We start from the raw sequence: 27,908 nt of genomic DNA on the forward strand, positions 1-27,908 counted from the left end.
CGATGGTCCCGCGGCTCCCGCTGTCCGCCGCGCCGGGGGGCTGAGGCCCGGCGGTCCCCAGCGCCGTGCCCGGGGCTGCCGGGCCCTGCCCGCCCGCCGCGCTGCGGGAGCGCCGCCCGCCGCCGCCCGCACCCCTCGGCGGCGGCGCCGCTTCGCCTGCGGCGCGCCCCGGCCCGGACCGGCCCCCGGCGGGGGGAGGCCCCGGCTCACCTGAAGCGGCGGCGGCGGCGAGGGGGGCGGGGGGGGAGAGAGCCCCGGAGGGGGAGACGGTGCCCGCCAGCCCCCGCCGGAGCGCCCCTGTCGCGGCCTTTGTCTGTGCTGTCACATGGGCCGCGGTGCGGGATTTAAGCGGGTCTCCGCAGGACATGCCGTGAGCGGCGCGCCGCAGCCCTGCCCGCAGCGGCAGCGCTCCGCCCGGCCGGGGATGCGGCTCTAGCGGCCCCGCGATGAGCGGCTCCTCCATGGCGAAGAGCGAGTCCCGCACTTCGCTGCTGAAGGCTGCGGGGAGCCGGCGGGCGGCGGGCGGCCAACCCCAGCCCCGCGGCAGCCGCGTCCGGGACGGCAAAGGACAAGGCGGGCAGATGGGGAGGGAGCTGAGCCAGGAGCAGCTCCCCGGGGAGCCCAGTGCCCGCAGGCCGCTCTGCCACCCGGGCGCCCGGGAGGACGGAGCGAGGGGCGCGGGGAAGCTGTCACATGGACGGGGGGAGAGCCAGCCCGAGCCGGCGGAAGGAGGTCCAAGGAGAGGCAGCGGCAAGGAACCGGTGCGGACATCCAGGCAGCATCACCACCTCCCGCCGCACGCTAGCCACGGTCACCCCCAGGACCAGCATCAGCTCTCAGACAGGGATGGGGAGGAGGCAGAGGAGGACTTTTTCTTCAGTCACAGGCAGAGGTCCAGCAGAGAGTCGCTGAAGCTCTTGGAAGGCGCTTCACCTCTGTCCAAATCCAGCAGCAAGTGCTCCACCAAGTCCAGTGGCAGCGATCGGTCAGTGGAAGCGGATCCTCTCATCCAGCAGCTGCACCCCATGCTCAGCTCGGTCTTTGGCCAGGTAAGGGGCAAAGCGCCCCTCGCCACCCACCCCTCCCTCTCTTCCCACCCGCTTTCCCTCCGCGTCCCCTCCTCCTGCGGCTCACGGACCTTCGGCTCTTCGCTCCGGAGCCCCCGCGCCCCCAGGCGCAGCCCGCAGCTGTAAATGCACTGCTTCCTGGCCGCCCCTGCCGAACTTCTCCCGGCGCTGCGGCACGGCAGGGGCGCTGCGGGGCCAGCCCCGAGGAGAGCTCCGCGCCGGGGACGGGGCGCGGGTCAGAGCCCCCGGCGCCCGCCGGCCCCACTGGGCGCTGCGGAGGGTGCTCTCGGTGGTGCTGACGGGGGAAGTGCCGGTGCTTTCCCTGTCGCCGGGGGAAGTTGTGGCTCTGCCTGCTGAGGGTGAGAGTCAGAGAAGCGGATTTTAAAAAGCTATTTACTTATTAGATTCCATCTCTCTGGCTCCCCGCCTTGCTTTGCTGTATTTGTTTACATCTCCTTATGGTACATTTCTGTACAATCAGCATATGAATCATTTCGATGGCAGAAGCTGTCAGGAGAAGGTAGTGGGGAGAACGACAAAAAAAAAAATCCTGACCCAATTCCGAAGCCTTTCCAGTCACTATGTTAGAATGGAACAGATGCTTTTGGTGTTTGCAAGCTCTTTTGGTACAAAGCTGTTGCTTTTAGCTGCTTTTGGTAGTGAAATTACCCAACAGGGTTACCCTCTAAAAATTAAAAGGCAGAGGGAGACTAGCTTAAAATTTTCTTTTAGAGACATCTAGGGATGTCTTTAGTAACATCTAGGGATGTTACTGGAAAATGTAATCTCTGGGGAGATTAATGTAACTGCAATCTTCCAGAAGCAAAATTATAGGTATAAGCCAGTAGCCTGGGTGGCTAAGTTCCATCCAGCCCTGGAAATGATCAATTAAACCAGAGTTATGATTTCTGGAGTTTGTTACTGGAGTATTTTCTTTCTTTCTTTCTTTTCTTCCCTTTTTTTCTTCCCCCCCCCCCTTTTTTTTTTTAAATGCATGTTTGGGAGGATTTGCAGGGAGCCCATTCAGACTGAGATTATGGAGAGAATTAGAAAAATTTTTGTAATTGGGTGGAAGGATGTGATACACCTATGTGTTTAATATGAGAGTGTTGTCTACTTCTGTTCATCTTGACTTCTCCAGATAAGAATCAAAGCACATCTGTTCTCTCCAAAGCACAACACTTTTCCATCTTCACTGACAGTCTGCTGTTTAGGAATGTTACGGTTGTGCTTAACTCAAAACAAGTATTACCCTCCCTGTGCCAATGGTGCACCCAAAATCTAGATTAAAATTTTGTTGTAACAATAAGAAAGAGCCTGGTCAGCAGATTGATGCTCAACCAGGTTACAAAAAGCAATATTCCAGCACCAGGCTTTGAAATGCATGGTCTTGGCTCTGACTTGTGCTGTAGTTCTGAGCGAAGCGAAGATGTATCCAAGAAGAGATTTGAGGTCTATGGAGCTGTATGTTCCCAGAGCATCAGAAATACAAACAAATGCATGCCAGGTCTCTCACTCACGGAAAACCCTCTGGTTTTGAACTCAGTCCTTACCTGAACAGCATCTTTATTTTACATGCTCTGCTGCTCGCGTTCCAGTGTCAAAAGATACTTCTGAAAGCTGTAAATGTAGCCAAATTTATCTGTGGTGTTGAACAATGCCCTTTACTGAAATGTGAGAGATACAATTCTAATTTTCACTTTTTCAATGAGTACATTGCACCAGTGCTTACACACACACACACACACACAAACGCCAGCATCTTTCTTTTGGAGTGTGGTGTTATTTTTTCCATTTTCTCTCTGTATTCATCTCTCACTTGCTTTGTTTGAAGTAACTATGACAGAATGAAAATCTGGGGGAGATTTTAGGACTGTCTTTTAGGACTGGGCTGTAGTAGATCCCCCTGTACAAGGGGCAAGATGGGGAAACTATAAAAACTATAATTTTTTATAATTTAGGATACACAAATAGCTGGTTACAGAAAGAGATACATGAAGTGTTGTTTTTTTTTGTTTGTTTTTGTTTTTTTTTTTAGTGATCTCAAAATCCTGGGATGAATAAAGGCCTGGGGCAAGATGTATGGAAATTGTGTTGTGCGTGTTGTGACACAGAATGATACAAATTTTGTTTCTGTGAATAAAGAAATAAATGCCCAGCATTGTGTAAAAATGTGTATGAAGGTTTGAGACAGGCAAGGACTTACACCTGCAAGAGCCCAGGCTGCAGCCTGGGCTGTGGCAGGGTCATAGGTGCAGACATGTCCAGGGCTGCAGTCTGAGGTTGCTGGTGCTATAACACCAGTCTGCTCCACATTGTGATTAGAAGATGGCAGGAGCTCATCAGATAATTCATTTAATATAAGAACTTCTTTCTAGCCCACACAGCCCACTGTGAAACAGTTAAAACAGTAATTTTGCAGTACATTGGAGAGGAGCACAGTGATGCATATTGCAGCAGCAGAGCACTGTGGTCCAGCAGCACCAGTATATCTTGGTATATCTTGTTCCAGCTCTACAGATGTGGAACATCATCACCCTGTTCCATGGTGGTGCAGTGATGTGGTCACAGATGCAGACACTACAGTGCTACAATCAGATACACAGAAAAGATTGCAGGGATGATTCCATGGAGAGTGTCATTATTGCAGTAACAGCAAAAAGGAGCAGTTCAGGACTAGAGGGTTGTGTCTGAGTGAGACAGATTTGTAGCTGTGCAGAAAAAAAGACAGAGTGAAGGAAGAAGCGCCGTGTTTATATAACCAGCACAGCAATATAGTGCACTGTGGGTGTGTACTCCAGGAGAATGCTAAGATACTGCCAGGATACAGGATGCAGTGATATGTTATTAATTAGGCTTATGCTACATTGCTGCAACGATGTTCTAATATCATTAAGCAGTAATACTCTTTTAGGATATTTTACCATTCTGTAATTGAGTGGTACATGAATTAACAAAAGTAGGGTAGTGTAATGATGCATTAAGTATAAGCCAGGATGTCATCTTAGCCTAATGGCATGTTTGCACACTGGCTTGGCGCGGCAGTTGCAGAAGAGCGCTCTGCTGTGGACTTTTTACTGGGTTGGGATGCAGTGTGTGCAGCTCCGAGTGCCTGGAGAACACGGCACTGACAATGCAGTGGTGTGGTAACACAATCCTGGGGCAGAGCAGAGATGTGATACTGGTGCCATGTGGTAGGATTTTGGCAGTGCATGGGTGTGACAGTTGTGGAGTGTTGCAGCCTGACGGAAGAGTTTAGCAGTCTACTGATGTAGTAATACAATATTTCAGACCAGAGCCATTCTGTATAGCAGTGATCACTTCTGGGGTGATATTTGCAAAGGGCTGTGCTGATCTGACAGCACCATCCCACTGTAGCAGAAGGCAGCAAGTGAAGTATTACCACTATGCCACAGTTTTGGAAGCACGGCTGTGAGTTAGCAAGAGGACAATGCCACAGTTTTACCTGGCGGCAATGCAGTGTGAGTATGGGCTGGTTTTATGTGGGACAGTGGGACAGCAGTGTTTTAAAGTGGCCCTGCAGTGGCAGGAGCTCAGTGAAGTGCGAGAGCAGTGCTGTGACTCACAGGTGTAGTTGGCAAGGGATGTGTGTGTGATAATGCAGCAAAGTGGGAAGGTGGCAAGAAAAGGGACTGTGGAGGAGTATGTTTCATATGATTTTGGCCTGACAGGATAGTGTTGGAGTGACCAAGTGGCAAAAGTGTGTTGTGAAGCATAAGGGAGCATGCTTATTACCCCTGCAGAGCAGAAGAGCATGAGGGTGGTGTAGTGTCTCTGGCGTGGCTACAGATCACAGTTCAGCAAAAGGAGAGTGGTGACCCCTCAGCAGCTGGGGTGGCGGTAACGTGGTAGCCTGGTAGCGAGACACAGTTTATTTGTGTGACAACAGTAGCCACAGCAGCACAGACCGGGACAGCAGTGCGGTGGCAGCAGGACCGCAGTGCAAGTTTTGTGGTGTTCCTGGGCCAGCGGTGTTGTGGCTGCAGTGCCTACGGTGCAGCAGCCGCTTGGCACCTGGCTCACCACAGCTCTGTACGGGGACTGCGGCACAGCCAGCTGCCGGTTCTCATCGCTTCCTTCCTCCTGTGCCTCAGTGCTGGCCTAGCTGGCACCTTCAAGAAGAGCTTTTTCCGGGCATTTGCTATGCAATATTAATTTGTAAGCGATCCTGCCATGTGAGACCTGAACGTTTTCAGAGCCGTTTAGCTTTCACACCCTACCCGACTGTTAAATTTTTCAGTGAAGTGATTCCCCAACAGTTTTCTGTCAGTTGCCTCTGGTAGCTTGGGGATCAAAGGGGTCAAACAATTGCCGTAGAGAATCGTGAAATATTTACAGGGTTCTGCTGTTAGCACTGTGGCCAAAGGAGCTTTTGTATTTCTATTTGTACAGGGAGTTTAAAGCCTCTCCTGCACCATCTCCCATTCCTGCTTTAATGTCAGTGTCCACATTACCATTAAAATAGGGAAGGAATCTTTCTGCATTTCCTGTGAATTTTTTTCTTTTCTTGTCCTGCTCCATCACCCTTTATTCTTGAGCTTTAGTTCTTAACAGGTTTTAATGGACCTTACAGCAAACCGGGATGACAGAAGTGGCCCCATTTTGGGGCAGGAGGTGACCCCAGGCTGTCTGTGTGGAAAGCATGTATCAGGAACATTCTCCTCGGACCAGCCGAGAGCGTGTAGGGAAAAGGTGCCTTGTCCAGCCTATCACTTTTCTGGTCTTCTCTGCCAGACGACTTCGTTCCCTCTGATGTCTTTGGCTTCAGCTGATTCTAACGGGCGTTTTGCCCAAGAGCAGTCACTGCATGAGGACCATTCCTGGAGATCCACCCGTGGAGAACTAGGAAGCCCTGGCCAGTCGTGCCAGGGTAGAGTTGCTCCTGGCTTAGTAATGGAAGTGTTCAGCTGGCCCTGTGTATTAGTGAGGGAAGCTGCACCGTGTCGGGCTGCTCTGGAGCAGAGACGCCAGCAGTGGAAACTTTCATGTGTCCCGCTGTGGGGCGGCAAGGTGAAGGTGGAAGGTCTGGATTTCCAGGCGCTCGCGTGCTGTGTTGTGTCTGTAAGGCAGGTGAAGCTGTGGCATGTCCGGGTTCGCGGCAAACTGAGACAGTCTCTAACTAAACTGCTCATTAACACTGTTAAATCGGCAGAGTAATTTGGGGTGAACAGACTTCTGCCTTAGCATGACTGACCGCCGAAGCGATGCTGATCCCGTGGGATTCTTGGCTCGCTTGGAGTATGGGGCGTGGGCGCACAGATTAGGAGGCAGAAAAAAGAAAACGGATAAATGCCGTATCTTGCACCGACTTTTCCTCCTTGTTTTATGGCACCTCTGAAAGCTTATACCGGCCCCAAAAGGGTACCTGAGGGCGCGGACGGAGAGGGACGGGAGCCCCCGTGGTCTCAGAGGACACTCTCGCGGACCGCAGTATTCCTTTTGCTGCTGCCCGTCCCGCCGGGGCTCCCCGGGACGGGCGCTGCGGGCGGCCGGACCCCCACGCAGCTCCGCCTCGGGGCTCCGGGACAGCGGGGAGGCGGCGGCGGCCCCGGCGCGCCCCCGCGCGGCACGGCCGCCTCGGCCCGGGGCCCTTCCCCGCCCGGCGGAGCCGCCTTGACACGGACCCGCCGCGCTCTGGGCTCCCGGGGCATGCCCCGTCCCTGGGCCGCCCGGTGAGTGTGTCAGAGCCGGGGAGAGCCGTTCCCAACTGCGCGTTCAAAGGGGTCCGGATACCTGCGTGGGGCCCGTACAGCTTCCGTGCTTCCATCCCTGCATGAGTTGCCACTGCCCATGTCCATGCATGTAGATTGACGTGAAAAGCCTTCATATACGTGTCTTGTTTATGTACATACAGCCTGCTCTTGCAGCCTCTGCTAAATCTTCTGTGTGGCTACACAACCACCTCTGTACATGCTTATGCACTCCTGTGCTTAAAACATCGCTCGGCGTTTTCGTGCACACCTGCCTGCTGACACCTGCCACACCTTCCAAGGTACGTCTCATGTTTTTATATGTAACGAACTCAGACACAGAGGAACATTGTTCCGCTTGAGCATATCCACTCAGTCACCGCCTTGCTCAGCTTGGAGAAAAGTTCATTGCATTTCTTGCTCGTGAAGAGCTTGGAGGACATGAGCCAGACAGACATACAGAATCACTAAGGGGCAATGGATAAGCCTCCTGCTTAAAGTGGGTCTACCAGCAAACATTAATCTCTGCCTGTGATTTACTTTTGAAACAAATCCATTTTAGAAGGTTATAGAAAGATGTCAAAATAAAACCAAACCAAAAGAACATTCATTAAATATTCTGTTCATGAAATATACAGCAGTATGATCTAATGCACTGAAATACACAAACCTTCTGGTTAGATTCAGCTTATCTTTGGAGACGAAAAAAAAGCTTTCAGTGATAAATTAATCATCATTTATATAAGTCCACTGTCCATTTTGTTAAGCTTTACCACCTTGATTTTTGTTTCATGCAATCCTGGGTTTCAACACAACGTCAGGGAAGTTTAGCTTTAGGTGTAGTGGCTGTGCTGCAGGTTGTCAGCTGAATTAGCTGTGATTCTTTGTAGCATTCTAGCTTCAGTAACTGTTTTTCCCTGATGAGTCCATGAGTGGTATTGATTTCCAATAACAAGCAGCTATATGGTGTGCATTCAGTAAAAGACGCCTAGCTAACTTTGGGCTCCCTTTCAATAATCCTCTGACATTCCTGTGACCTTAGAGAGCAGCAGCAGTGCCCATCAACCTGAGTAATCTTCAAATTTCAACCAAATGCACCACTTAAAAATAGAGAAAGGACTGTCCTTGCTATGGTCATATTTAGATTTTTTTTTACAGCTTTCTGCACCAGCATAAGACCGTGAGCTCAATGCTATCCATGAATGAAGTTGTTAGCAACATTCTAATATTTCTTCCACCCATTATTTTCCTAGAGTACTTTGCATCTTACAACAGTCTTTGGAAGGAATACACAGCTTTGTTTCATCCAACTCAGACAAAATACATTCTCTGCTCTTGGAAAGAAACAGGTGACCATGTAACGTTGTGAAGCATCATGTCACAACAACGGAAGGCAGGAAGTAGAAAACTACCAGCAACCCAATGCTGAAATAAGACACAAAGGATTTAGATACTTTGACCAGCTGTGTTGAGATATAGTCAGAGACCGTGATACACAGTTTGGCCCTTTTAAAGGTTCTGTAAGATCCTTACTCAGATTGCAAATGAGGCAGGTCTCTGTTTTAGGGTGGCAAATCTCACATAATACTGCAAGGTTGGTTCAAGTATTTGGTTGATATTGGTTTCCAGGCCTCTGCTCATCTGATGATCAGCCACGTTTTCAGCAGCACTTCAGTGTGCCAGATAAACAGCGACCCCCTGCCCCCTTATTTCCAAAGAGATGAGAGAACCAGGCAGAATTAGCTGCTTTTGCAGTAGTCACAGTTGGACAGAGTGACACAAAATTCCCATATTCTGGAGCAAAGAGAAGGAACCACATAAGGTTTATTTTGAACAACCTCTGTGCTCCATATACATGACAAATCCTCACAGCAGCTTCTGAGCTGTCAAGTTTGTACTTGTCTTTTTGTAGCCCAAATGATCTTTAGAATCATCATCAGCAAATATTCACAGTACATTGTGCTCTGGCCAACGCATCTCCTGCATAGGAACTTGGAAATTGGGCTAATGCAAAATACTTGGATCAGATCTGCAGGGAAGGTGTCAGGAGGAGGCACGTTCCCATCTATTTTCATCCAATGCAAAATGAAGCCAGCTATTTACAGACAGAGCTGCTCTAAACAGAAGCTGACAGGCAGTCCAGCCTTTGTTACCTTCAAAGGGATAGAAAACATCCTTGGTCTTTTCAATAAACATTCTGTTGTTTGTGATTGATTATGATCCAATTGCTCTAATGGAGGAGAATATTATGCACAGCATGAGTCAGCAACACTTTCCTCCTGGAACAGCTGACAGCAAAGAAAGTTCCCAAACTCTCTGCAGAATTCCTCTCCTTAGATGAGAATCTGGACTGCATCCACCAATACCTGCTGGTGCCTCCCCTTGAGATGGACCTGTACTTGTCTGACTCGTGTATGAAACCATGCAAGGTTCATTTGAGGTTTGAAGACACAACTCAGTGTGCAGCAAAAGCACTTGGGAACTGATGCAGAAGAAGAAAGGGAAGTCAGTCACAGAAGTTCAGGGTGCCACTGCATGTTCCAGTGGTTGGGAGCTTCAAAATGAAGTCCTTGACAGAACTGGCAACAGGAGGATGTTACCTAATCCAAATGCTTAGGCTCATCTGAGGTCATTCAGTAAACAAGACAGTTTCTGTAAAACTGTATGTTTCCTGTAAAATGTGGATCTATAGCCACCAGAGAAAGGGTTATTGGAAGCAGATTTGAAAGCTGCTAGTACATATGTTCATTCTCCACTCTGGGATAGGAAAAAGTACAACAAAAATTCCTGCCCTCTTAGGATAAATTAAGGGGATGTATTTTAATATACTAAATGTTTGAAGCATTTAATGGGCTCTTGGTAGAACTATGGACTTCAGTGAAAAGATACTGGGAAAGAGTTTTCCCTGCTTTACTATACTATGCCCACTACTACTGACATTGCCCTGTACCAGTGTTTATGTTGTGTTGAGAACAATGATGTAGTCCTCTAGCTGGTGAAGGACTGTGCACTGAAACAGGCCTAGCATCTGAACAGTTCCCATACAAATCCATACTTCCACTGAAAATTATTGCCAAGCAAAGCTACAGTTTGATAAGCAATCACATGTTTTGGATTGATTTTGTTCTTTCTGTTGTGTCTGTTGGATATTTGCTGCCTTTGGATAAAGTTAGTGAATAAAGTAGCTGCCAAGTGATTAGCTATGAGGAGTTCTGACATTTTCCTATGAAATGAGGATTTCTGCCAAAGATGCCAGTCCAAAGCACAACACTTCTGCTTTTTAAAGTATCCAGACATATTAAACCACCTAAATCATTCCTTGTTCAATGCCAAGTCAGCCAGCCTTCTCCCTCCCCTGTGCTCAGGTCAGTGTGCCAAATGCTTCTTTCCTGTGACCTTGTTCTGTGCCAAGCTGCATCCCCTGAGGTCTCTGCTCTCCACCTTGAACCTCAGGAGAAAGGGAGGGATGCATCAATAGTGGCAAGATTTGCATTTCACAAAGTTCTTACAGATTTTTAGAAAGTTTACAAGAGAGACACAGACCTTAAAAGAACAGTGTGATTGCCACAAAGAACAGTGTGGGAAAACCAGTATACATGCATGTGCAACCCTCCCACATGCATACTGACTACCCCAGATATAGGCATACCCACAGATCAGCACCTACACAGAAATGTTTCTGACACACTTATTCTCAGCATCCTGTTCTCTTACAGCAGCCTCACTTGGAGGAAGGGAGAAGATATGTTCCTTCTAACCTAATCTTCTAATGACCTTTCTGCCAACTCCACTTTCCTGCCTATCTCTAAGCTACCTGTGGTGGTGATGGGAACAAGATCCCACTGTAGAGAGATTTTCCTCCTCAGAGCTCAGCAAGGGCTGTCTGCTAGATTGTGGTGTCCTGCCCAGTTGCTCTTAAGAGAATCAGGGCAAATAAGGAGATAAGAAAATGGTTTATGATTGCATCTCTTGGTCCTCTTGCAGATCCACTAGAGTTCTTACAGAGTAAAAGGATTGTGACTGTGCTGCAAACCTGGTGCACATGGGCTTTCATTCCCTCTTCCCTTCCTGGGCTGCAAACTCCCTGCCAAGCCTGGCAGCAGGTCTCAGCCCTCTCACTCTGCGCTGTGTTTCCTGCAACTGCCTGTAACTGCAGGGGAGAAAAGCTGGAGAGTAGGCAAACACAGCAATGGACCAAGGTGGCTGGCTCTGAATGCTCTGGTACAAGCCAGTATTTAGAGGGTGACCATCTCATTGAGAGGCTTTTAGAGCTCAGTAAGACACACTTCACAGCTGTATTCCAAAGCTGTCCGGCAATAGTCTGGGAACTGTGATGGATTTTTCTGGCAGGAGATGTCTGACTCCCTTTCTTTCCCTCCCTCTCTCTGGGACAGTGTGGGAGATGGGCAATTCTCAGTTGCAGGGCATTCCTGGCCTCCGTACTTCCTGTCAGGGAGATTCATGAGCAGCACAAAGGCAATTCTCTCCCCTCTCTGCTCTGGAATTGAAGTCGTTTGTCTGGGGAAGGAGCCCAGGCGCCTCACTCGCTGTGTGGCAGTTTCTGCTCAAGGGAGACAAGCACTTCGTCAATAAACAAGGAGCCTGGGGAATGGCTCCAGTTGACAGAGGACATTATTAATGACTGACACTTTGTCAGAGGGTAGATCAGCCTCCCATTAGTTTCCTTAAGAGGGGAAAGAGAGATAGGGCTGAAGATGGAAGCCTGAGAGCAGCTGGGAGTTTCAGCATCCTCCTGCAAAGTCCTCCACTGCAAGGCCCAGGGCTGGCACAGCCCCCAGGGAGTGACTGTATTTTTCCTCAGCATCTCTTGTGACAGAGGGAGACAGGCTCAGCAGAGTTTTGCTTCCCAGCCTAACATGGGTGGGCTCTGCTATGGAGGTCTTCCCCTTTGTCCCCCTCTCAGTCAGCCCTGGATACAAGGGGCAGACACGGAGTGTCTTCCAGCATCTCCTGCTGCAGCTTCTTGTTTTGGAGAGCCTGTGGACCTTTGTGCAGCTCCTACCCACATCATACAATGAAGAAGGCATGGAGGGAATCTGAGAGGAAGTTGTCCTACTGCCTTCACTCTTGGGAAGACATTAGTACAAGGAATAGCAAGCAACACCATTCCCTATGGCCATCCACTTCTGTCTGTGACTGTAGAGAAGTTGTGGAGTTTTGTCATACTTGGACTCCTAAAATCATCTCCTTAGGTGGAAGAAGCTCTAAGCTCTAAAGCAACTGTTGAGTCATCTTAGAATCATACTTAATTTGCCACAGCACCATCAGGGTGGGAGAAGAAATCCCTGCTTTGTTGTGACATTGACAGTTCATCCTTCTCTGTCCTACAGCCCTAGAGCTGCCAGGAGAGTGAGTCCTTGGCTCCTTCACAAAAAGTAGGTGCAAGTACTCATCCTGTGGAGCAGGTCTTTGTAGAAGCTTTTGTTTGGAGCCACACTTGCAAACAAAGATGTGAAATATTTCAGCTCAGCACCTGAGGGTCCAACCAGGACACTGCGTAACAGGGTGTAAGATCAGTGTCATCCTGGTCTCCAAGGTATTTGAAGGAGGTTGCTCTTTATATTTCTTATCACTGTGGAGCTGCAGCTGTGGTGCCTTCATAGTGAAGGTGCATTCACTATCCTGCTCAGATCCTGCTGCCTAAGTGTGATGATGTGTTTTTAATGCAATTTAAATCCCTTTTCAGACTGAGTGCTCTTATGCTCAGCCTGAGATCAGGATAAAAATATTGGGATATCAGGATAAAAGCATCCCTTTTCTTTCAGAGATTATTCTATGCCACAGGCATAAAGTCCAAAGTTTAGAGCCAGCTGTAGGTTCAGGTGCCTCTTATTTATTCCAGGACATGGGCTCTTGCAAATGGAATGGATGGATCTGACATCAAAGTTCTTTGATTCACATTATCTAACCTGGGGCTGTTTAGATTTAAATTCAGGTGTAAGCCCATCTTTGGCAAACTTTTGTGGGTTAAACTGCCAATTGATTTTTACCTGCAGAAAGCTGGAAAAACTTCACTGCAAGACTGGCTCAAGGTCTCTCCCTTGTGGTTAAATATTGCTGTCCTGGAGCTGAGAGTGTTGTAGGGTCCCAGGACTGCTGTCTCCAGGCTTGCTTCCACAGTGACAGGAAAATAATCAGACACTTCTAGGTCTGCTTGTATTTATAAGCTGAAACAGGTCCCACCCAGATAAATGGTCCATTTCTGTTCTGAAATGAGCTGTGGTCTGCTCCAAGCCCCTAAGTGGATTGCCTTCTGACCAGCCTACTGCTGTGGTAATTGAAAAGCTGAGAGGAGTTAGATGGGGGGTGGGTAGGGATGCAGTGTTCAGAGGCTACGTGGACCCAAACTAGCTAGATTCACGGAACTCATCACTGAAATCACTTCTTGCATTTTCCTCTCTGTTTTTTTAATTCTCCCTGAAACAGCCCTCTCCTATGAGTGAAACGATCTTGCCTGCAGACTGAGGGGGGTGGGAGGGATTTGAACATTAATCTGATGTAGATTATACATCCGCCTCCCTCTCTCCCCCCTTCTCACTCACTCTCTCTCTCTCCCTCTCTCTCCCTCTCTTTCTGTCTGTTTTTCTCCCCTCCCTCTCTTTCCTGCTTCATCTCTTCAAGAAAGTGAACATAAAGTAAAATACGGAGAGAGAGAGGCAGAGAGAGAAAAAGCTCCCTGAAGAGGGAAAGTCCCAGCAGCCAGTAGCTGTTTGGATTTGCCTGGTGCTGCCTTTCTTGCTTTGCTCCCAAGGAATACCTTTAATGGGATCAATTGCTTCAGTTCCTTTATAGCCAAGTCCACCGGAAAGGCAGCTTCAACATATTATGGGCAACTGTGTGAAGTCTCCTCTGAGAAACCTCTCTAAAAAGGTATGTTCCCTGAATCAAAGTGCACTGTGCATTTCCAGCCCTGCTTCTTGGGACGGGTGACATTGTGGGCAGATGAGAATGGGAGGTGGGAGAAACACAGAGATGAGTATGAATGGTTCAGCTTCTTCACCAGGCTTTTTCTGTAAGAGCTGCTTATTCAAATGCAGCCAGTAGAGCCCAGGTTGCTGAGAGCCATGTATCAATAAATGTGTGTGTAGGCTCGTGTCCTGCTCACTGTGTGTGTACAGCCCTCCTCTGGGTACGCGCAAGCATGTGCTTGTCAATGTGCACAGTGTGCTGGCACTCCTGTCAGGGCATCTTGATGTGCGTGTGCACGTGCTTCAGTCGAGAGTTACCTGCTTGAGTAATCACGTGTGTCATGGGTATACATACATATATGCATGTGTACATGAAGGGTCACGTGTCTGTACGTGTTGCCGTTGCTGTGTAAGAGTATGCTCACCTATGGGCCCGTGTGAGGTACCTGTGTGTCCTTAGCTCTTTACATCTCTACACAGGCATCCCGAGTGCCTGAGTAGGTTTGTTGTGAGTGCAGGAAGGGGGAATTTCTGTGTATCACACACATGCCCTTGCTTGTACAGTGCTGTGTGTGCCCACCTGCTGGTGCGTGTCCTCATGGAAGTCTGTGTGTAGACATGTGCACGTTTTTATGTCTATCCATCCTTGCATATTCACACAGTTAGTTTTGTAGGTATGTGTTTGGATACAGAAGCATGTTTTTCTCTCCATTCTGCTTGTCCATTCATCTGTTTGTGAGTGGATACACTGGGTCCTGGCTGTGTGTTTGTGCATCATGTTGCACATCAGCATGGCCCATGTGTGTCTACATGCTTGGACCCAGCTGGACTTCATATGTGAGCTGCCACATGTATCTGAGGCTTCAGCCCCAGCCCACAGTCTACTTTGTGCTGAGGTTTTGCAGCGGACAAATTAGATTCAGGAATAATTCTGCTGTTATGGACTGGTTTGAAATGGGAATGACATGCCCCAGAAATATTTCTTGTTTGCCTGAGGGAGATCTTACAGCACTGTTTACCTGTCAGCCACACGGTTCTCACTTGGCATTGCTGCAAATCTAATAGCTCAGCAAAAAGCTATGCAGTTCATTCTCCATAAATGATAAAGTTATGCTGATCATCCAATGTATTGCAATGACATGCTACCTCTGTGGAGATATTCACAATAGTGAAATGCCAGTGCCATCACGATGCTCCATCCAGGAGACTTTGCCACCTGGGAAAGCTTCTCTGGGAGGGAGCTGTCTGAGAGAGGACCTCCATCGTAGAGTGTTTCTGTTGGCCTCTTCTGTATAGAAACAATTTGCTTGTTATCTTGGCTGCTGTAAACAAAGCCAGTAATGCCACAGCAGTGCTGCTGTGGGGGAGCTGGGATACTTGATGGGGGAATTCATCACCAAGTAGTTAGGCAGTGCTGAGACCAGCCCCTAGGTCAGGGTGACCTGCAGGGAGTTGTAGAAGCAACTGAGGTTCACCCAAATGTTGAATATATGAAAAACCAACTTGGTTGCTTGTAGGTCGCCATCTCCAACTTGGAACAAAAGGAGTTGGCTGCAGCTGTGCAAGGCTATTGCAATTAAAGTCTGACATGTAGCCAGGCTTCTTGAATCAAAATAGATCAAAATTCGGTGTTTTTAGTCTTTGAGGTAATTTATGCTTTCTTTCCTAAAAGCTGTTTCAAACTTTGTGTTTCAAACCTTGTGCCTAGTTACAAGACCTGGGATGTCAGGACTGAAGAGGAAAAGTTGCAAAGCTGAATTAGAGAATTGCTCAATTTCTCAGACATCACTCTAGTGAGCTATGAAATAAGGCACTCATCCTGGCAGGTCCTGGTACTCTGCCATTCTTTTGATCACAACACACATGATTACAGTGGAGACTTTGCAGACCAGTCTTAACACTGCCCAACTTCACTTGGCTGTTTATGATCCTAGTAGTTTTTATCAGACTTTACTTTAAGTAAACTCATTTTGCTGAAATGTTAAAGAGGAGGGACTGCAAGCAACATGTGTGGAAGCTGCTCTTGAGTGACAGTCTGAACTCCTTAAATATATGATTTCCACCCAAAATTTGGTGTTCACTCCCAGGCATCAGCTGGTTTGGTCTGGGTCTGGATGACACCAGGGTACCTTGCTTGTTCAGGCTTTGACTCTGTCTGTTGTTTGAAGCTTCAGTTTCCTATTGTCGTGGTGTCCCCCTCAGTGATCGTGGAAGCCATCCTGGCTGCTTTTCCCTCCAAGAGATACTGCAGTTGGGATCGAGGACCCTCTTGGCTTGCTATTCTGCAAAGTCCCTCTGACACTCAGGAAGGGAAACAAAGTGAATCCTGGTGTGCTTCTTCTGTGCAGAAATTAAAAGCCTTGGCATTCAGGTTCCTCATTTTACCACACCTCTCCACCACTTTGGCTATCTATAGATCAACCAGGTCTCTTCCCACTCCAAAATCTGCTGGTCTGATACAGCCAAGGGCCGGACTTGGCCAGGAAGGTTAGTGGTCCTTCATTCAGGGAAGGGACTGGGAAAGCCTGATCTCCCCAGTCCTACCCTTGAATTTTCTCTGTCGTGCACACTGCTGTTTCCCCTGTAATGGGTGGCTGATGTTTCTTTGCTCCATACCAATATCACAGCTCCCTTATCCTCTCTTCTGGGATGCAGAAGAAACACGGTGAAGGAAACTTGAGTGGATATTTGCTGGAGAACCTGTGGGATTGAGTGCCATAAATCCTGCCTGCTGTGGCAGGGCAAGGCAGGGAGCCTCACTGAGCTGTTCACCTTGGTATTCTGGCACTGCATCAGTTTGGTTACAGTCTTCAGTGGCTCTTGGCAACTGTTTTGACAAACTGGCAACTTCTATCGAGACAGAAAAATGATGGGATGACTAGTATGAGGTACTGCTTTATAGCTTGGTAATAAACAATTGACTGGAAGTGTCAACAAACAAACATTTGGGGCTGTGGGGCTTTGCATCCTTCACGTGGCTTCACTGGAATTAAACACAGAACTGATGTGGGGTATTTAAATGATTCATATTATTTGGTATATTAAACTGAAAAATGTGCCAGGAAATAAGGCAGATAATTTTGAAAATACGTTGTTCTGATGTCACAAAGCTGTGTAACTCAACACAGATGTCTTGACATTTAGCTGAGCTAGTAATATGCCATTCATGGATGGATGCTCATCTTTCAGTTTTTTAAGGACAAGTGTCCTATGTGTCGGAATTAATCAGAGACAGATTCCTTTCTCATCCATGACTGCAACAAAAACGCTTTTCTGCTTCATCATTTTCTTTCTCCATGGCTTGCTTTTTGAGTTATTTTTGTTTTGATGCTTGATATTCACATGACATTATACACGAGCAGATTGGTGTAAGACTGTATACAAAAAGGCAAATTACAAACCATGCATGCAATCTCATAGCACATGGCAGGCACAGCGAGTAGATACAATAGTTTCAGACAAGTGTGAATGGGGGGTGTCTGTGTCTGGTCTTTTAGCCTGAAAATGTACCTCAGGCTTTCAGGAAAGGGTTAATAGAGACAATGGCAAGTGACAAAGCTTCTCTGATCACCCTTGGGAACACTGGCTGTAAAAGTAGAATCATTCCTGAAGAGGAATCTGATGTATGATTAATGTTTATTCTGTAAAACCAAGGGTCCTGTGGGTTGTGATGGCTTTTTATAGCTGCATGGGAATATCAGGATAAGAAGTTTTTTTGCAGAGCTAGGGAAATGCATTTCTATAAAAGGAAGGCAGCGCCTCCTTATAAAATCCAGTGCTGGATTCTGTTCTGGAGCCTTAGCTTAGCAGGACGTGTGCACTTAGGAAAATGTGCAAATGCAAACACTCAGAAATGTTGTGCCCGTGCCTGAACTCCACTTTGGGGCTGTCAGTGATTAAAAGAGGCCAGGGCAGTAAGTGCCTCAAACCCTGAGGATATAACTAATTAGTAGCTGCACAAGGCAGCGTGAGCCTTCGGTTGGCAGAGCCACCTAATGCTGTAAACGTTCTTCTGATAACGTGGTAAAGCGTGTGATGCTGTGTTGCTGAAGAGGAACGCGGAGCCTGTGCAGTGGCTTTGTGCAGGTTCTGCATCCTGGGGATGCCCTGGCCAGGGCGGCTCTGCCGGCAGGTTTGCCCGGGACACGGGCTGGCACACGGACTGTTAACTTGGGGTGTGCTTGTCCTTTGCAGCTCATTGGAGGCAGTGTTAACTCTGGGGCTGACTGCGGGAGTGTGGCACTTTGGGCTGTGTCTGGGTAGATGTGAGCAGTGCTGGGAGTTTGATGTCATTTCAAAGTGATATTGTCGTGCTTGGTTGCTCTTCTTTCAGCTTTTGAAAGTGAACTCGTGGACTTACTGCTTCTGTACAAATCCTAATAGGCTGGTGGGGGGGGACGCAGTGTGCACCAAGTGAAAGAAATTTAGCAATTATGTCTCTGCGAGGCGGTTCAGTAAAACTTCAGAGGAACGAGACGGGGAGGTAACATCCTCTGTTGTGTTGTTTGCTTGCTGCTGGTTGGCTGGGAAGATCCGCCATGACGAGAAGACGAGCTATAAAGCTGTCCAGACGAGCGAAGAGGGGTCGTCGGCTGGCGAGTACCAGGGTCCGCTCATGGTGCTGGCCCAGAACTGCGCCGTCATGCACAACCTGCTGGGGCCAGCATGCATCTTCCTGAGGAAGGGCTTCGCAGAAAACAGGCAGCCTGTACGTAAGTTACACCCAGCGGGGCGAGACACGCACAAAGCCACGTGGACGCGAGTCGGGGGTGCGGAGCCGCCCCCGTGCTCCGTCTGCGTGGAGCTCTGTAGCTCCCAGCCCTGGATCTCGAGCATCCTGGCTCCAGCTCCACGTACAAACACAGTGACAGGCAAATGTCTAACCTGAAGGATGTGCAGATACCCTTGTGCCTAAACACCAGGAAAGGAGGATTCTAAACTTGCAGCTATGGAAGACAGATCCAAGCCTACACTCAAGTAGCCATAATCATATGGACTCAGGAAGAGTCCAGTGCTCAAAGCTGTTATTCCACCAAGACATTTCTCATTCCCAGGCTCAGATTAGCATTTAAAGCCTAAATAGCCAGTCGAATGCAGATCAGGGCATCTGTATTGGAACAAGCTGTCCATGTTTGACACTGTTCCTGTCAGTTCACAGTGAGTACACTAGTACCAGCAGAAATAAGCAGTCAGCTGCCTCCTCACAGATACCCAAACAAAATCTCTTGTGCATTGACATACCCAGCCTGACACTGCAGCAATCCCAGCCAGTTAAACTGAGGAACAGCAGGCTATCCTTATATTTGCAAATAGTGCTAGGCTACCAAATGCTATATTACCCGCCCACAGGGAGAGAGAGAAATAGCAGAACCACATCTATTCATTAAGTCACACCTATTGTAACTAGGTGTTCGTATGCCTCCAATGTATGCATTTATATACAAGCAATAAAAATATGTAGTTGTATATATACACCCCAATATTGTGTCTTTACAATAACTAAAACATATTTTTGCCCCCAAATATTCTACAATAACATGAATTTAAAGACAAACAGAAACATGATTAACACAGCTTTTATGGATATGTATGAGTGAATATGTGCATTGTTAGATATTCATCCAGTGCCTTCCATTCTCTTGTGGTGAAACAAAGCTCACCCCAGTTGCCTCAGAACCGGAGGTTTATTGCCTCTGTAAGAAACCTCTGCTTTACTTGTGTGTTGATATGGTCATCTACAGCTCTAGGAGACATATAGGTCTCTATTTCTGAAACCTCTGCTTCAACCAACAACTCAAAAAAGGGTAATTATGTGTCATTATTGATCAAAAGGCTTTTGTTCTTCCTAACCTTCAGCCACTAAGTGATCACACAGTCCATGTGCCAGGTCACTAAAACAGGAAACACACTCTTGCACAAGTACACTTGCTGTGCTGCACAGAGCCACCTGTCTCAGGAGATAGGTTCAGCTCCCTAGTGGACAGCTGGACAAATGTCCATCCTGCTTAGGCCACTGTACCCTAAGAGGTCTCCAAAATAGGATTAGTGATGTCTCTAAGTACCCTGATGTAGAATAAGTGCATCTAATACACAGCTTTACTTTTACTGACTCTCTAGGCCAACAGGATTTCTTGTGCATAGAATAGAAATAAATAAGGGTAAGACCATTAAGTATAATGGACCCTCTGGGAGTCACCTCTGCTCATATCTAGGATCTAAGCTCTTGGAATAGTTTTATTCATCTTCCCATATGTTCTCCGAAAGCTTTAGAGTGATTCAGCCCATTTTATCCCAAGCAATTTTACTCCTTAATCATTTTAGGGGATCTTTCAAACTTAAAACAGAAAACCTCTTCATGACGTTAGTTATCACTTGAGTCAGATTTGGAGGGACATCCTCCCCCTCCTTCTACATTTGCAGTCTGTGGTAAGTGCAAATTCTTTGGTGTGCAAAATTAGAGGCAGTGCTGAAGCCCCCACTTCTGACAAGTATTACCAATGTCAGTTGCAATGTGGTCTTCAGTGAGAGAGGAGGAGGAGGAGGAGGATGGACTTGTGAGGACCATACTGGACGAGGGCCCCAGTCCTACCCTGGCCACTCTCACAAGACCGTGGCTACTGCACGTGAGTCACGGCACCCTTTACACTGCAGTGCTGGCCCTCACAGCCCTGCACTGATGTGCACCCAGCCACTATCTCCAGGGATCAGTGTTTGCAGTTGCTGGAATAAAATGCACAAGGTGCTGGAGCTGATCATGGGTGATTTTCTTCTGTTATTTTATCTAAGGCAGGAGGGCAATTATGCCTCCTGCATCCGGTCTCAGGAGTTTGAATTGTTTTATTACTTGGTATTGATGAAAGCAGAACAAATGGGATGACATGTTTGAAAATACCAGGTCTGTGAAGGATGAAACAGCAGAGCCAGCACGCTCCAACAGTTCCATCCAGCACAGAGATGCCTCTGGGAAGGTTATGAGTGGCAAGCTGGTCATTTCTCTGGCACAGCCCACTTCTGCACAGACGTAAACCAGTGTGTGTCCTAGTTTGCTATGCACTCTGAGCAGCTGCCATTAGAGTTTCCAGAGGAGCCTGTGGTTAAATAGCAGAGGATCATCCTTCTCAAACCGATCAAAGGCACCATCTCCAGGCACATCTGGTGAGGCTGGAGGACACCTGGAAGGCAAGGAGAAACTTCCCACAGTTGAGGGGAAAAGCCGAGAGCGAGACGACAAAAGAGATTGCATTTCTATGTTTCCAAATTCTCAGATGTTTTGGATTTGTCTGGGAGCCATGAGAGGAATTAGAAAGGGCATTTAAACCAGAAAGCAGTGCATTTCCATGCTCATCTCTTCTTCCTGGTGCAGTGTTGGAACTTTCCTATACTCTTACATCCTCCCCCTTCTTCCAAGAAATTCAGATTGGATGTTTGAAGTTGCAGTGTTTCCTGAACATGGTGAATCCTTGTCCTCTTTCATTTGTAGATGACCTTGATGATGTATATGTTGTGTGTCTGCCTTCATGACTGGTTTCAAAATGCTTGTATATGAAGTTGAGGCTGGGGGGGGAAGGGGCAAGTTCCTACCTTTTTGTGGGGACAGATTGTAGATGTCACTGAGACATTGACTGTGAGAGACCTCATGGCTTTTGCTGTCCTGCCAGAAGGACAGAGATCAAGCAGTGATCTGAGCAGATGATGGTCTAGACCTGCTGATTACAAGGGCTGCTTCCAGCTGCTTTGATCTGTGTGTGTCAGCGGGAGCAGCAGTAGAAATACAATCAGGGCTCCAGAGGAGATCGTAACTGCTGCAGGGACAGTCTCTGCTCCAGAACCTGGTGCTGGGGAATGATACAGCAGCTTCATGAAGGTGCCAATAATACCATGGCGGGGAGGCCACAAATCTTGCTGTGTTGGTCCAGGTCTATTCTTTAAAGGGACCACCTGTCACCCCCTTGTCCACAGATGAGAGGGAGAGGGGCTTCCAGAGAAATGTGTGCAGGTTAACACCCCTCTCTTTGGGAAGGAAAGCTGGAAGCCTTCCTAGGTAGATGGTATTAAACATGTCATCACCTTCTTGTTTCTTCTCTCACTTTCTGGCTTGTTCCAGAACCCTTTGTACCAGCAAGTGCTATTTTGAAGCTATGTTTGTGACCAACAAATGTCTTTAACATAATATGTTCTCTTTTTGCAGGATAGAGAACTGCGTCCAGAAGAAATTGAAGGTAAAATTTGTTGTTCCTTCTTTGTCCTCTTTCTCCCTGCCCAGTGAAAACCTATTGGCTGGCCCTTTCATATTGGCCCCCACGGGTTAAAATAATTTGGGGCAAATCAAGGGAGATGATTACTAATATAATTTCTGCAAACACAGCAAAATAAATAATGTATAAAACGGAAAGAATTCTGACTGTGAAAAATTTGCATTCATTCCATATTCTTCAGGGTGAGAGGATAAGTAAGTAATGGGATATTGGCTGTTAGGGAACTGCTGTCCCTCCAGCTCCCACAGAAACTGATGTGGAGCATGATACTAAAATATGGCTCCAAAGAAGCTGTTTTACCTGCTAATCCCTACAGCGAGGGGTATATAATAAAGTGCAGAGGTAAAAGTTGGAAAAACTTAATAGTTGCAGTTTTTTTAGGGAGCACAGTTTAGCAATGAAGTATTTGTGACACTTGTAGTCCAAGCAAGCTTTCCCATCAGGAAAGACAGCACTGCTGAGAGAAGAGCTTAACTTTGCTCCAGTCATTGCCTCGTGCAGGGAGCTCTGGTGGGAAAATACTGAGTATCTTAGAGAGTCTGGCTTCATAAAGTGCTGTTGGTTCTGGGGAGTTTTCTTGGAAAAGGTATTTCAAGCTGTCACTGACAATATTGTTCTTTCATTCCCACAGAATTAAGAGAAGCCTTTAAGGAGTTTGACAAGGACAAGGATGGGTTTATTAACTGCAGGGACCTGGGGAACTGCATGCGGACCATGGGCTACATGCCTACTGAGATGGAGCTCATAGAGCTCTCCCAGCAGATCAACATGAACCGTGAGTAATACACACCCAGCTGTACCTGCCTGTTGCTGCTGTGCCCTGCATCATTACCTCAGGCCCTCTTGGTCTCTGGCTGCATCTTTTCCTTTGGATTTTTTCCCCTCTGTTCTTTGGTTCTGATTTTCACTCCTTATCATCTCTCCTGTTTGTTTATGGTCCCTAGAAGTTGATGCCTTTGTTTTTGCTTATCAAAGGGGCTGTGTGGACTGTACTGTATATGGGAACAGTGAATGGAAGGGTTGTCCTTCATACTTACGTTGTCAGGTATAAAACTGCCCTTAATGTGGGCAGTCAGGCACTGGTGCACAGGTTTTATGTGTTGTCACATTGAAGCTGTTGTCAAATGGTGTCAAACTGAGAGGCTGGGAAGATGGGGGTGCTTTGCTCAGATGGGTGATGTATGGGCTGTTGCTCTGTGGTGGCTTTTTGTGTGTCTGCCTGGGGATGGGCTGTGAGTGAGCTGTGCTGGCAGTGTCAGATGGAAGCATCTGCTGCAGTCATGGAAAGATGTGACAAATGCATCTGATTCACTATAACTGTGTTTGTGGCCCTTGTCTTTCATCATCGTTTTTGTCACCTCTCATCTGTGGTAGTGCAGGGTGTCACCCTCAGCCAGGTGGCGAGAAGCTTATTTAGTACATGTGATTTCTGACACAGGATTATATTAAAAGGACAAGTTACTTGGTCAAGGGAAGGAAAACAGCTGTGACATATGCAACCAGTCACACACAAAAGCGGCTGATAACCCTGGCACACAATTCTTGGGAATTTGAGAGTGTTGCTGACAGGTCTCAGGGCACTAACAAGTGAAAGAGCTAATGCAATGAATAAACAGTTGGACATATTTTAGCTGCTGTAATGGAACAGGATTGCACCACTGCTGCAGGGCACTGCCCAGGCTTTGCAGGAACAAAATGCTGTGCCCTTGCTGTGCCCTTTGGCACAGGCACAGCAGAGTTGCTATAAGCACTAGAACGATCAAGCCTCCAATACATATTATGTGATGCAATAAGGGTGTGACGGTCCATGGCAGCCTAGGATGGAGTAGCTTGGGCTCATTCTGCCCACCCAGCCCATAATCCAGAAAATACAGGGTAAACTACCTCTCCTTTTCCTTCCACTGTCCCACACTTTCTGTGCTTTGCTTTCTGGAGGGCCAAGTGCTCTCTGGGGCACATAGAAATGCAAAGTGAGTGCTGGTCTTGGCTAACTTATGGCGTTCTTACACACAATCTTTTATCTTGTCCCAAGTGGGTGGCCATGTGGATTTTGAAGATTTTGTTGAGCTGATGGGACCAAAGCTTCTAGCAGAGACTGCAGACATGATTGGTGTAAAAGAACTCCGTGATGCCTTCAGAGAGGTGAGTGATCCCTTCCGCGTGCCCCCATAGAGGTGAGCAACACAAGACAGGATAGAGAGAAGACCCACTGGAGAAGAGGAGAAGAGGAGGAGGAGGAAGAGGAGGAGGAGGAGGAGAGAGAGAGCAGCAGTGGAAGACCTAGAAAGAGCCCAGTCAGGCATGGAATAAGGGAGGAGCAGAGAACATTGCTAAGATAAGGGAACTCTTGAGGCAAGGAAGAGAAAAGCTGGTGCAGACACAGCATTTGCAAGGGTTTTCTGAGGAGAAAAGACAGACTGGATCCAAAAGACACCCAAAGGAGAAAAAGGAGGGACATGAAAGCAATGGAGAAAATATAGGGCTCTCAGGAGCAGGACAATACAAAAAAACAGCTCAAAGCAAGATCTGTTTCCTTTAACTGTATTTCCTCTGCTGGTACTTTTCATGTACTTGCAGTTTGACACCAATGGTGATGGGGAGATCAGCACCAGTGAGCTGCGAGAAGCCATGAAGAAACTTCTAGGGCAGCAGGTGGGTCACCGGGATATTGAAGAGATCATCCGGGACGTGGATCTGAATGGAGATGGGCGTGTTGATTTTGAAGGTGAGAAGGGATCAACGCACGCTGTCCATCTGCTCTGGTGTGAGTCAGAGTTGCAGATAAGAACCTGAAGTGGAAGATTTGTATGCTCAGAGCCCAGGGTTCTGAAGTATGGGGGAAAAAATTAATTTTTTCAGACAGATGAATTGTTCATTTGTGTTTCATCTCTTGCTGCATCTCAGTTTTGATTCGGTCTCCATAATTCTAGCACGGTAAGAGATAGAACCTGTCATACAGAAGCAGATCCTGGTGCACACATGCTATGCCTGCCATTGTTTTGTGGGGCATTTTCCTTTCTTTAAATCTATTGCAAGTGCTGTGAGGTGTCTGGATTGCTTTGGAGAATGCATTGCACCTTCAAGTTCCTCTGGCTCACCTTTGTTATATGGGTTTACAGAGAATTAGTTTCTTTGCCTTTATGCCAGAAGATGGTCTCATGCCAGCTGTGCTCACTAAGACTGCAGATATCTGATTTATAGGTATCATGTTAAATCCTAGAGATAATTAATTTCTTCTCACGGTTTTCATGCCAGAAGGACTTTGAAAAATAAGAGTGGTTAGGTTGCTATCCTAGACATTAGCTGTGGCAGGAGTGGTAATAATAGAGGCCAGTGTTTCTGGCAAGGAAACAGTTGATATCAGACAGCTAAGAAGATATAAGAGCTGGAAGGTGTGAGAGTGTGGCAGGCTTTTTTTTCCCTGGTAGGAATCCAGATGTCCCTTTGCAGCAAGGGTAAAGTACAGGAACTATAAAATTAAAGTAAAATTGACATAATATTTTTTGGCTCAGCAGCATTCCTGGGTCTCCTACATGACAAGGCATCTCAGTCCTCAGGATTACTGAAGCCTCTGAGGGCTTTGAAAATATTAGAATACCACCAGTATCTTCCTAGAAAGTATCTGGTAGCTGCAGTTGTTCTAATGCACTGGCTGATTACATGACAGCAGCTCTTCTTGTTTCCCACAGCTAAATTATGTTAGACAGCTAAAATACATGAAATGTTATCCCACTATCAATTTCTCTGTGAGTTACCACTTTAGTTGTCAAAGGACACCTCCATCAATGAAAAAGGAGAAGTCAAGGGGGTAATTTCCACTGCCCTCCTCTTTGCAGAGTCATTAGTTCCTCGGCAATTCAAGTGCAGAATGAAAACACATTTATATTTCATGGCATTTACACTCAATTTGAACAATTGCAATTGACTTCACAAACTGCAGGGTAGTCAAGAAATAGATCCAGGGTATCCTTACAGTTATCTGTAAGGATAGCTTATCCTTATCCTTATCCTTATCCTTACATGTATCTTTAAAAACAAGAGGTCCCTTAAAGTAAAATTTTCTCTACAAGAATGCCAGTATCTAGCAAAACTCACATGCTTTCCCACACTGGTATCTCTGTGAAGTGGCAATTTTACTAAGAAATCATACTGTATTCTCAAAACCATAAATCAAGGTTCCCTGAAATTACAGTGAAGGGAGACAATGCTTGCTGTAGTGTTGCACAAAGAGTTGCTTGTGCAAACAAGACTGTAGGTTGCTGGGAAGGAGTCCAAGGCAATAAATTGCCCTGTTAGAGGGATCTTATCACCATATCTAATGCCAGGATTAAAACCCATGTTGTGTGAGCTCTCAGGGCCAGTCTTGGAGCACACAGACTTAGCTGGCAGCCTGGGGGCTCCCAGTCTCACCCTGGCTACTTGCTGTCTCCTGTGAATGAGAGCTGGCTTGGGGACCATGGATGCCTTCTGGTTCAGGGCTGTCTTGTCTTGTTGGTTGCAGAGTTTGTTCGCATGATGTCCCGTTGAAGATTATTCTCAGCTAAAGAAGAATCAGCACCTTAGAGAGGGCAGAAGAGGACCTAGATGGAGCATCTAGCCCCGATGTTCCTACATGAAGGTTTATCGGCTGGCTGCAATTAGGACATTGCAAGATGACCTGCTGCTCCTCCCTCATGGTGGTCCCCATGCCCCTCCACCCTTTCACACTGTGAAAGACTTGCAACTTCCTACAACTGGAACCATTCCTTGAAGATGACTGCAGGAAACTGCAGAGCCAGGACTTGCCATGATGCTCTCATGGGATATTTGCAACTTTAGACTCCTCCTCCCCAGCTTTATTCTCCCACCAACTGCTGCAAAGCAAAAGCAGGAGGAATCCTCTTGGCATGGTGGATGAGAGCAAAGCCATTGGGACTGGTGGCAGCCTCAGGGCGTGCTCTGCACTTCTTGGTTTCCCTTGGTGAACTGTGTCTGTGTTTGCTGTCTCTTTGTGTGTCTATCTTTGTGGAGTTACTTATGCTTCCCCAGCACTTATTTGCATCTCCTGTGGTTATGTTTACCAAGAGTAAATTCAAATATATGTCTTGCGGGGGGAAAGTGATAAATATGCATGTTGAAATGATGTGGAGCCTGGATGTCCCTGTGAGAGGTGGTGACCGGACTGGGGAGAATGGCTTGGGCAGATGCACACCCAGTTTGCACCAGGATCCAGAGACAAGCCCTTGCTGCAGAAAGGAGAGTCAGTGCTGGTCACTGAGTCTTTGTCAGGACTCTGCCCTCCCTCTCACTGTCCCCATCACCAAAGGGCCTGGAGGTGCCTCAAAGTGAGGACAGGGTCCCCATCTCTGCATCCCCTCCACTGGCATGGGCACAGGTGAGAGTCCCTGCAGTATCATGGGAAGGAGCAATGGGAGAAAGGGCCCAGAGGGGAGCTGGGTGGAAGGGAATAGGCAACCCCACCCTTTCCAGATAATTTTAAACACAACTGCAAGTACATGTATGGTGGGGCCATGCTGTGGGAGCTGAATTGTAATTCCACTGGTGCTGGGGATTGGTTGAGAGCCTCCTTGTGTGGCAGTGCCCTGCTCTCCAACCTCTTCACACTCAGGAATACTACACATGTCTGCAGCAGGGACAACAGCAGCCTCCAGGCCCTACAAGCTGCTTCCAGACACATCAGATCTTATCCTCCTTTCCTCAAGATGCTCCCAACCTACCAGTCCCTTCCCCTACACTACCAGACCTACAGTTGTCTCCTCTCTCTATGCAAAGGCTTAGTCACAAGTTGCCAGGATTAATTTCTGCTTGGCTTCAATGGGCACCATCATCACTGTGTGTTTCTTGCTGTGACTGGGAGCTGCTTTCCTCTTGGTTACCTCCTTACTCCAACTGGGAGGTCAAAGACCAATATCCTCCTGCTTCCTCCATCTTCCAATTCCGAGGTTC

The 27,908-nt window shown here is 47.5% G+C and overlaps 1 protein-coding gene across 4 annotated transcripts; it reads left to right on the forward strand.

Moving 5' to 3' along the window:
* The first annotated feature begins 446 nt into the window (after window positions 1–446).
* CABP1 (calcium binding protein 1) lies at window positions 447–27,046 on the forward strand. Of its 4 annotated transcripts, none has more exons than XM_062504176.1 (7): window positions 510–1,049; window positions 18,239–18,415; window positions 21,896–21,926; window positions 22,594–22,737; window positions 23,995–24,104; window positions 24,540–24,687; window positions 26,464–27,046. In XM_062504176.1, exons 1-7 carry the CDS (start codon window positions 582–584, stop codon window positions 26,487–26,489), a joined length of 1,104 nt encoding a protein of 367 aa, XP_062360160.1. In that variant the 5' UTR covers window positions 510–581; the 3' UTR covers window positions 26,490–27,046. The 4 variants fall into 4 exon arrangements, with proteins under 4 accessions (XP_062360161.1, XP_062360160.1, XP_062360162.1 ...); XM_062504178.1 differs by lacking the exon at window positions 510–1,049 and adding an exon at window positions 13,583–13,669; XM_062504177.1 differs by lacking the exon at window positions 18,239–18,415 and having other exon boundaries at window positions 447–1,049.
* The last annotated feature ends 862 nt before the right edge of the window (window positions 27,047–27,908 follow it).

The sequence above is a fragment of the Cinclus cinclus genome, chromosome 17, assembly GCF_963662255.1.
Source record: "Cinclus cinclus chromosome 17, bCinCin1.1, whole genome shotgun sequence".
NCBI lineage: Eukaryota > Metazoa > Chordata > Aves > Passeriformes > Cinclidae > Cinclus > Cinclus cinclus.